The sequence below is a fragment of the Mandrillus leucophaeus genome, unplaced genomic scaffold (genome assembly GCF_000951045.1).
Source record: "Mandrillus leucophaeus isolate KB7577 unplaced genomic scaffold, Mleu.le_1.0 Scaffold1753, whole genome shotgun sequence".
NCBI lineage: Eukaryota > Metazoa > Chordata > Mammalia > Primates > Cercopithecidae > Mandrillus > Mandrillus leucophaeus.
In genome coordinates, this window is record NW_012101758.1 from 77,391 (window position 1) to 89,041 (window position 11,651).

The window sequence follows — 11,651 nt, forward strand, 5'->3', positions numbered from 1 at the left end:
AATACCTACACTATAATAAAAAGTTTCTTTTATTTAAATCTAGGAAGACTCCAAACTCTGTTTCTTCCATTATTGTCTTGATATCTCTCATCCACTCTTTGGATGATCATGGAGGGATTTCACAGTGTTACCCTCACTACATGCCCATTCCTAGGACTAACTACCTTGTAAACAATTCACATAAGTCATGGTCTGGCTATGGAATAAAGAGAAGATGATTCCATGAAAGAATTGGTGTTAGAGAGACAAACTGATTTTGGAGGATGCAATTGAATAAAACATTTTTATGGAAGGATAAACACTATCAAATCTTGTAGAGATCAGGTAGCTAAAGACGGTGATGAGGGTGTTGGGCCTGGTAATTAAAAGCCAACATTAACTATTAACAGAACATTTCTACAAAGAATACCTTAGAATGAATTAAAAAATAGATGAAGAGTTGGAGGCAGTGAAGATTCTTTAAGAAATCAAGTTATGAAAGAAAACAGAAAATAGGTGGTATTTTGGTAAGAGAAACAGTCAATGGTTTGCTTTTAGCATGGGGCCCTTTCGAAAATCTTTGCAGACTGAGGGAAAGACATTAGCAAAGAAAGGCTTAAAGACTGTAGGCACAAGTAAAATTGACTGAACCAAGTCTTGGTGAAAAAAAAAAAAAAAAAAAAAAAAAAAAAAAAGGAAGCAAAGACAGCTTTCTGCTGAAATATAGGAGTACAAAGTAGGGATAAAGGAAGAGATTCATAAATGCCCAGATGAAGGTTAAGGGGGTGGGAATTAGAGGAATCCAGTTCGATAACATCTATTTCTGTGGTCTGTAAAAGGAAAGATCAGCTTTAAGTATAAGTACAGGCATGTACTGCTTAATGATAGGAAATAAATTGAGACATGTGTCATTAGACAATATCATTGTGTGAACAGTATACTTACATAAACCTAGATAATATAGTCTTCTACACACCTAGGCTAAATGGTATATAGCCTATACAAACCTGTACAGCATGTTCCTGTACTGATAATGTAGGCAACTGTAACACAATCGTATTTGTGTATCTAAACATATTAAAGATATAGTAAAAATACTAAAAATACTGTATAAAAGATAAAAAAAGGTGCACTTATTATGAATAGAGCTTTTATGACTGGAAGTTGCTCTGAGTCAGTGAGTTGTGAATGTTAAGGCCTAGGACATTACTACACACTACTGTAGACTTTATAAACACTGTATACTTAGGTTACACTAAATATATTAAAAAAATATTTTTCTGGTTTGGTGTGGTGACTTGCACCTATAGTCCTAGCACTTGGGAGGCTAAGGTGGGAGGATTGCTTGATTGTTGATAAGGGTATTGGGCCTGGTAACTGCTTTACATGCATGTTTCAGTCCATTTTTATTTCTACACAAATTTTATTTATATAAAACTCAGGAGTTCAAGACTACAACAACCTATGATCCCACCACTGCACTCCAGCCTGGGCATCACAGCTAGACTCTGTCTCTTAAAAAAAATTAAAATTAAAACCTAAAAATTTTATTTCCTCAATAATAAACTACATTAGCTTAAAGTAAGTTTTTTACTTTATAAACTTTACTTTTTTACTCTTTTGTAATAACACTGAGCTTAACACTCAAACATGCTGTACAAAAACATTTTCTTTATATCCTTATTCTATAATTTTTGTATTAATTTTTTAAATTTACTTTTAAAACTTTTTAGTTAAAAACTAAGCCACAGACACACACATTAGCCTAGACGTACACAGGGTCAGGATGATCAATTTTACTATCTTCTACCTCTGCATCTTGTCCCACTGGAAGGTGTTCAGGGGTAATAATGTACATAGAACTGTTATCTCCTATGGTAACAATGCCTTCTTCTGCAATACCTCCTGAAAGACCTGCCTGAGGTTAACAGTAACCTAAACAAAAAAAAAATATGTAAAGGAGTACACTCTAAAATATGATAAAATATAGTAAATACATAAAAAAGAAACATAGTCATTTATCACCAAGTATTATGTATTGTACTGACTGGCAATGCAGGTTAACAGCAGCATCATCATAAATATGTGACTATTACATTGCCCTGTGACATTATAATGGTTAAGATGTCACAAGGTGATAGGAATTTTTCAGCTCCATTATAATTTCATGGGGCCACCATTGTATACGTAGTCCATCGTTGACTAAAATGTTAAGTGGTGCATGAGTGTAGTCCACCTACCTTTCACAGTTATTTTCCCTTTAAGACCTGCAACACACACTTTTATTGGTCCTTTTTATTGGCCTCTTCTCACTGGCTTTAGAGTACAGAACTAGAAAACTTTTTCATAGTCCTGCAACAATCTTCCATCTAATATCTCACAAATCACTAATTTCCTTTTCCCCCTCAATATGTATTTTGGAGAATCTTACTATAAAGACTCTGTAGGTTGGCCACTTACTGATATGAAGATGTAGGAGGACAAATACTTTCTCTTACCTAAATGAATGCCAAATAACTTCAGCAGTTGGTTCCTTCTATCCCATTTTTTCTTATAAATGGAAACTCCACAAGAGCAATGACTGTGTTTTATATACCCTGTCAAGGTGTAGCGAATACTGGGAGTGTTTAATAAATAATAAATAGGAGTGAAATTCCCAAATAATAAAACAGACTATAACCCTATCAATTGCTGCTAGTGATGCAGAGGCTGCACTTAAAACTACCAAGGAAAAAAGAAGACATCCTTAACCATAATGTTCAGAAATGTAAGTTACATTTTGGTAAATCTTTTTCAGCAAAATAGCAGCACTATGTACTCACTGAGTATTTACTATATGCCCAGAATTGTGCTAACTGCTTTACATGCATGTCTCAGTCCATTTTTATTTCTACAAAGAATACCTAAGGCTGAGTAATTTACAAAGAAAAGAGATTTATTTCGCTTATGGTTTTCTAGGTCATACGAGAAGCATGGCACCATCAGCTCCTGGTGAGGGCTTCAGGGTGGATCCTCTTATGGCCAAAGGCAAAGGGGAGCTGGTGTGTAATCACAAGGCAAGAGAGGAAGCGAGAGGGAAGAGGGAGGAACCAGGTTCTTTTTAACAACCAGCTCTCTGGGAACTGATATAGCGAAAACAGTTGTTACTATGAGGACGGCATTAAGCCATTCATGAAGGACTCTTTCCCATGACCCGGACATCTTTTATTAGGTCCCATATCTAACACTGGAGGTTAAATTTCAACATGAGATTTGGAGGGGTCAAATAAACTATCTCCAAAATACAGCAGTGCATTATCTCATTTCATTCTTACAAGTTTCAGTTGATAAAAATTTATCTTCTATTTGATTCACAGAAACATGAGAAAGTACCAATAATATCCACATCTTAAAATGAAACAAATGAGAATTCAAGAGATTAAATAGGATGTCCAAGTTCATACATTCAGCTATTACATGCAGACCCGAATTCAAACCCTGTGTTTTCTAAGTCCCCAGTCAATAGTGTTATTCACAATACTACACACTCTTCTCCTCAACTTAGCACCTATAAGACTTGAATAATAATAGTTTTCCTTGTGAAATAATGAGGAATCTTATCATTTGATGGCTTAATAATACAAATCTTCACCTGTGCAAGGCAGACAAGTATTATTGGTCAAAGCATAAAGATGGGGTTTAATGAACAGAAATAATTATTCAAGAATCAGAAATGGAGCATGTCCTCTTGCTTGATTTCAGCTTTGTAGTCTAACATTTGAGCAATGATATATTTGATAGGACAACTGCCAATGGTAGAAAACTTGTTCAGTATTTAAGGTAACATTACCAAAGAGACAATCTCCTGCTGTGAATATTGAAATATTAAATTTTCCTTACTTTGTTGCCTAATAATTTGGGCAGATTATAAGAGAAGGAAGTGAGGTGGTCAAAAAGTCAGTGAAAAGCTTTATAAACTATGACCATTGTATGTTGTGCAATTCTGCATTTTAAATGTTTTTTAAAATTTATGCTGTAACTAGACTTTAAAAAAATAATTTATATGTAAACTTTCTCTTAGCATTCCTGCAGATCATCCTGTGTTACCAAACATTAGCTGGAGATAGTAGCTATAAACAGATAAAATTTGAGAAAATAATATAAAAACAGTTGTGTTTATTATACAACCCCGCATCTTTAGAATAGTGTTGATTTTTACAAACCATGCTTCAATCTACATCAAACATATGACATTGTGGTTATGAGAAAAATATATCGTTGATCAGAGTTTCAAATTTATATTTATCAAGCACCTCACAAAATTCTCTTTATGTTTAAATGCTTATCCCTCTCTATTATAGAATGCTGCTACACAAAAATATCAATTAGAATACTGAAGCAGTTATGAAAACTAAATAGAAAAATAATTGCAATACAATAAATTTTACAAAATTCTAACCAGAAGCAATTTTTAATTTAGTTTTTAATCTATTAAAAAGATTCTAACATGTAAGGCTTAGTTTGTCACGGTATGTGCCAAAATTACCTAATACTTCTTTTTCCAGAGATAAATTGAAATATAATTAATGTCACCTCAAATTTACATACCAATGTGAACAGAGAAGGAGAAGGGATGGTATATAAAATGAGGGAGAGTGGTTAGAAAGGTATTTTTTTATTTTTTCCTAAATAGTTAGCTTCTAATATATGCTTGAGTATATACATATATTTTTCTCTTTTTTAGCTATTAAGTCCCATTAAGAACTGTCCCATACTTTTAGAATGAGAGATTTCAAATGAAAGTAAAATTATTTTTTAAAAGTCTGCAGTACAGACTCATTATCTCTACTTCTTAAAAACAAAAATTAGAAACAAACATTTTAAAAACCTCTGGTACGTAATACTCTGCAAAGACTAAAGAAAATATGATTTTCAAATATTTGCAAGTGAATTTTAAGAAATATTAGTTCATTTCAAAAATCTACTTAGGCATACTGTATTCTCTTATAAACTACTGCTTGTAGCACAACAAATAGTTTACTACAAATGAATTTAAGCACAAATAATATATCATATACTACATGAAATAGAAAAGACATATAGATATAATTAGTGGCTTTCAAGAACACCTCTACAAACTTCAAAGAACATAGTAATTAATAAACAATTTCAAAAATAAAAAAAGGGATATTATCTAAAAATTGTAGTTATTAAATTTTATTTCTTAAGAACTAAAAACTGTTAAGAACTGATGTACTACACAATGACATTGATACTATGTTAAAATGATTCATAGAAGGCAGTCAAGACAGAGATTCAGAACTATTTTATTAGAAAAGTAATGCGCATTCATAGCAACGTTAGCTTTTATTTCTGTGTACTCTATGAACTTCCTAAAACCATTCTCCAAAGCTAACCATTTAAAACTCATTCATGTATTTTATTATGCATCCTACAACAAAGACTAAGAAGCAGGCAAGAATTACTATAAAACACAGTCTAATTACAGAAAAGTTAATTTATTTTTACAAGAAAACATTTTGAAACCAATTTTGTGTTTATTGAAGGATTTTTTTCATGCACATTATTGAAGATTTTTTTCTGTCAGAGTATTAGCTTCCTAGGATTGCTGTAACAAATTACCACAAACTGGGTACCTTAAAAGAGCAGAAATATATTCTCTCACTGTTCTGGATTCTAGAAGTGCAAAACCATGTTAGTAGGGTTGGCAACTACTGGAACTTTGAGGGAGAATCTATTCCACGCCTTTTTCCTATCTTCTGAGGGTTCCCACAATGTATCACTCCAATCTCTGCCTCCAGCATCATGTGGCATTCTCCCCTGTGTCTCTATCTTCTCTTTCATTCTTCTTTTGTTTTTGTTTTTGTTTTTTTTTTGAGACAGAGTCTCGTTCCGTTGCTCAGAGTGGAGTGCGGTGGTGTGACCTTGCAACCTCCACCTCCCGGGTTCCAGTGATTCTTGTGCCTCAGACTCCTGGGTAGCTGAGATTACAGGCACACACCACCACGCCTGGCTAATTATATTTTTAGTAGAGATGGGTTTTCGCCATGTTGGCCTGGCTGCTCTTGAACTCCTGAGCCTCAAGCGATTTGCCTGGCTTGGCCTCCCAAAGTGTTGGGATTACAGGCATGAGACACCATGACCGACCTATCTTCTCTTATAAGGGACACGAGTCATGTTGGATTAAGGGCTTGCCCTGCTTCAATATGACCTCATCTTAGCTACTTGCAACCACAATCACAGTATTTTCAAATAAGGTCACATTCTGAGGCTCCAGGAAGTAGATGAATTTTGGGGATGACACTGTTCAACCCAGTACCTTCAGTTTCTATTTAACATAAAAAATAATTCCCATACTATACTGGATGAAAAAAATGACTTAAGAAATAGGTGAAAGATTGTTGAACATATAAATATGATCTTTTATTTTCCAATCACATACAGAGATAAGAATTTTTTGGGAATATGTCTCATTCACAAACACGTATTATATGCAAAGAGAAATTTATTGTTCAAGTAGGATTCAGGGAATTAACCTAGGTGCATTCTCTTGTTTCTCTTTCAACCATATTGTTCTCCAGACTTTTTTTCGAATTCTGATTTCCCTGTAGGATTGTTCAGATTTAAATAAAGCCTGTAAAGCAGAAGTAGTAAACAAGCCTGGGTACTAAAGTTAAATATTACAGAGGTAGATAAAATAAGTCTGAGGAAAATTCATGTGTTTAATTCTTATCTATTTTGCCCGTGCAGTTATGCTGATGTTTCATTCACTTGGATTCACCAACCAAAAATTTGTAACTATAGTGGAGAATCTTTTTTCTGTATTTGAAAAAAGTGCACTGAGCAAATTAATAGTATAAATATTATTTCAAGGATAACTATTTAAGAGAATATTTATTTCTATGTACGGTTAATCAACATGCCCCCTTCCATACCCCATGTGCCCTTTGACTAATTATCTCCAACTCATCTTTCAGGTCACAATTCAAGTATCATGTTCTCATACCTCATTTCTGAAAATGGATGAAATCCTTACTAGATGCTCTTACAGTACCATATACGACCTGTTTGTAGTATTTACCACTGTGTCCATTTTATATTGATTTTTGTGGTTATAACTAACATAATTTTCCTCTACTAAACTCTATAGGACATGTATTGTGGGCCATGTATATTGTACTTACCTTTGCTTTTCTAATGACAAGTGCAGTACTTGCTGAATTACTGAATAAATCAGAAGTACATATTACTATAAAAAGTTGACATGTGAATTATGAATCAATCTCATCAATTTGTTAAAGAATCTTCTACCAAGTACTCTTTTCTTAAATAAACTTATACCCTTATTACAGTTATAATATCTTTGTAACAACATTAAGGGAGCATTGATTTTATTATATTAAATAGATAGTTTTCTATTTCAAATAGACTTGGCTGAATTATTTTGATTAGCTCAATTAAAAAATACAAGATTGTAATAAGAGACTTTATTACTTACAAAAGGCATTGTGAGCTATTATTAAAATAAATACAATTGACATGAAATATAAGTTTTGTGAAACAACTCTTTGTAAGGATTGTACATGTTTACCTTGAGATATACAAACAAAATGGCCCATATCATACGGAAAAATCCCTTTAAAATAATAGACTATAATTTGAAAGATGAAATTTTATCAATATAACACATATTTAAACTAATATTTTAAAATTTAAAATTTGTAAAAAGCGTACATTTGAGAAAGCTATAGTAATTATTCACAAGTAAGGACATTAAAATTCATTCCATAATCATCATTATTTGAGCCAGAGAAAGACTGATGCAAATTGGAATATCTAAATTCAAAATTTAGGACATGCAGATATGATTATAATATCTTTCTCTTTGGCAGCCTGAGTTTACATATTTAAATAAACCCAACTATTATTTTTTAAAAATGTTCCTGGCCAGAGGAAGGATTGCATTTCAAGAATCCAATATGATGCAAAGATTAACACATATTTCCAGTCTTGAGGTGCTGCTGCTCCCTGAGTGTAAATTTCTCTGTCATGTATTTCCTACAGTTTCTTTTTGAGGGGAAAAAAAAATGCTAAATGCTATCAATTTTCAGACTGTCCCACACTTAAACCTATATCAAGACATTCAGGAACAAAACATGAGTAAAGATTAGAGAAATTGTGAGAAAAAATTTGAAGAATAAGATGATTGTAACTTATAATTTGACAGCTGCTCTAAGCTTGGCTGAGCGCCCTCTGGGGTTATTTTGTACATCCTGATCTTGTGGACTAAGTACCTTCTTGTGTATCAATTCCCACATTAAAGGAGCTCTTCTCATAGAGACTTCTTCTGTGTTTTCATGACCAGAACCCAACTGCGATGTTTTCATCACTTGCTGTCTAACACTTAGGTTAAATCTTTCTGTCATGCTTATTCCAAGCAAAAATCTTTTGATGATGCGATCCTCTAGTGAATGGAAGGAGAGGGCAACAAGACGACCACCGGGTCTCAGAAACTTCTGAGCTGTCTTCAGTCCTGTGTAGAGTTCATTGAGCTCATTGTTCACAAATATGCGAAGAGCCTGGAAAGTCTTGGTGGCAATATGGGTAGATCGCTGTAGTAAGTCTTTCCGTGCATAAATAGCAGAGGGAGGAAATGCACCTAGGAACACATTTTGTAAAGATAGGAAAAGAAGACCGGTAATATTAATATTTTTCACTGTAAATCTAATGAATTGTGTAGTTGTGTGCATATTTAGTGAACTAAGTTTTCTTAGAAAATTGTGGTGGCATTTCATTCATACTTTCCCCTATTATTCCCAAGCATTCTTCCAAGGTTTAAAACTATGTGGCAAAAAAAACCTTTCATAACTCATAAGGATAATTGGAATTTAATAGGGAGCACAGAAAGAGAAATGGTGGACACATATTTAAAGAAATGATAACAAAATCCTTCTCAAATTTGGTGAAAAACATTAACTCAAAGATGGCTCAATGAACCACAAATATAATAAACAAAAAAAGGCTGCACATAGGCACATCATAAAACTACTATAGCCAAAGATAAAAACAAAAAAAAATCATGCCAACAGAAAAGAAAATTCATTACATAAAGAAGAACAAAAATATTATTAACAGCTAAATTTTTATGAGCACACTGGAGGCCAGAGGATAGTGGAATAACATAAACAGTGTTGAGAAGAAAACTGTTTACCATGAAGGCTAAGTCTACTAAGATATTTATTCAAAAATAAAGGTTCGAAGACATTTTAAAAGAAATAAAAAGTGAGACAATCCACTGTGAACAGGTCTGCATTCAAAAAATTGAAAGGAAATACATTAAGCTGAAATAAAATGAGGGCAGGTGATCTTTTGGATACACAGATGAGAATGAAGTGATAAGGCCATAGGTGTAAAACATTTTTGAAATAAATTAAAGACTTATATAAATGGAAAACTACTGAATGTTCAAAGATCGGAACACTTAACTACTGTATGTTCAAAGATTGGAAGATGGCAATACTACCCAAACTGATCTAAGATTCAACGTAATCCCTATCAGAATTCCAGCTGACTTCTTTGTACAAATTAACAAGCTGATTTTAAAATTCATATGAAATTACAAGGCATCCAGAACAGCCCAAATAATCTTGAAAAAAAAAGAATAAAGTAGCAGGACTTACATTTATGAATTTGAAAGCTTACTACAAAGCAATGATAAGACAGTGTGGTACTGGCAAAGCAGTAGATATAGAGAAAAATAGAACGTAATTGAGAGTCAAGAAATAAACCCATACCTATACAGTCAACTAATGTTTGACAAGAGTGCCAAGACCATTCAATTGGGAAAAGTCTTTTGAACAAACAATGCTGAGAAAATTGGATAGCCACATGTAAAAGAATGTAATTAGACTCTTACATCACATACAAAAACAAACTCAAAATGGATCAAAGACCTAACTGTAAAAGTACAAAGTATAAAAATCTTAGAATAAAACATAAGGCTAAACCTTCATGACTTTGAATGTTGCAAAAGATTCTTACATATGACACCAAAATCGTGAACAACAAAAGAAAAATATAGATAAATTGAACTTCATCAAAATTAAAAACTTTTCTCATTCAAATGACACCATCAAGAAATGAAAGACAAGTCAGAGAATGGGAAAATATTTGCAAATCATAAGTCTAATAAGGGACATATATCTAGAATATATAAAAAGAAGTAAACTGCAGAATACATGTATATTATTTATATCATATTTTAAAACATGCATATCAAAATAGATATGTTCCATCTACTTCAATAATTGAGATAAGCAAAAATTACTAATTTCTAAATAAACCCATAAATATAATTTTCCTTAAGCTTATAACCACTGGCACACAAACAAGATATTAAAGTATAATGTTCAATAGATTTATACACAAATTTTTCCTTGATTTTGAACCATATTCCTGAAGAGTATTATCCCGTAGAGAAGCAATGTTTCTAGTACAAATTTGTTCTTAATGAACATCTCAGAAGATAACTTCAATCTTGGCATTTTAATCTCCTTAGCATGTTTCTTAAAGAAAAGTTAATTATACAAGGCTGGCACCTTAGTTCACATTTCAGTAATCTGAACACCTAGTAGTAAAGTTCAGACATAGCAGATTAATCTTCTATGGGAACTAAATCAGAGAAGGTGAGAAATCTTGCATGTATCAGAGAACTGAGAACCTGGTGGTTTAAAGTAAACCAAACTAGTGTGATGGTTCTCTCTTTCCTCTACAAGAATTACTTTGCCAAAAGTGTAGAGAATGTTAGACACTAGGGGATTTATCTTCCAACAACGAGGTCTCTCAGGAACATGAAGTCAACATCAAAACTGAAGAGGAAGGTCAGCTTCTTACCACTTGCTATTCAATTCCTCCATTTTCCTGACAGAGTATGGGTCACTTGGAAATGTGTTTCAGAGTATTCTAAGAATCTGAACAAACATGCAACTATTTACATTTTGAAGCCTGGACTCAGAGGAAGTGTCAAAAAGGTTGCATTCCTTTTTTTATTTATTTACTGTTATTTTTATTATACTTTAAGTTCTAGGGTACATGTGCACAATGTGCAGGTTTGTTACATATGTATATATGTGCCACGTTGGTGTACTGCACCCATTAACTCATCATTTACATTAGGTATATCTCCTAATACTATCCCTCCCCCATCTCCGCACCCCACGACAAGCCCTGGTGTGTGATGTTCCCCTTCCTGTGTCCAAGTGTTCTCATTGTTCAATTCCCAACTATGAGTGAGAACATGCGGTGTTTGGTTTTCTGTTCTTGCGATAGTTTGCTGAGAATGACGGTTGCCAGCAGCATCCATGTCCCTACAAAGAACACAAACTCATCCTTTTTTATGGCTGTATAGTATTCCGTGGTGTATACATGCCACATTTTCTTAATCCAGTCTGTCACTGATGGACATTTGCGTTGGTTCCAAGTCTTTGCTATTGGGATTAGTGCCGCAATAAACATACGTGTGCATGTGTCTTTATAGCAGCATGATTTATAATCCTTCGGGTATATACCCAGTAATGGGATGACTGGGTCAAATGGTATTTCTAGTTCTAGATCCTTGAGGAATTGCCACACTGTCTTCCACAATGGTTGAACTAGTTTACAGTCCCACCAAC

General features: G+C 33.4%; 1 protein-coding gene across 2 annotated transcripts in view; it reads right to left on the reverse strand.

Moving 5' to 3' along the window:
- Positions 1-7,390: 7,390 nt before the first annotated feature.
- Positions 7,391-11,651, reverse strand: part of METTL15 (methyltransferase like 15) — a 218,427-nt gene continuing 214,166 nt past the window's right edge. Inside the window, exon 7 of one of the 2 annotated variants that reach the window (XM_011977240.1) lies at positions 7,391-8,638. In XM_011977240.1, coding sequence (XP_011832630.1) covers positions 8,533-8,638 — 106 coding nt within the window. In that variant the 3' untranslated portion in view covers positions 7,391-8,532. The remainder of the gene's footprint in view (positions 8,639-11,651) is intronic. The other variant, XM_011977239.1, reaches the window with a different exon arrangement.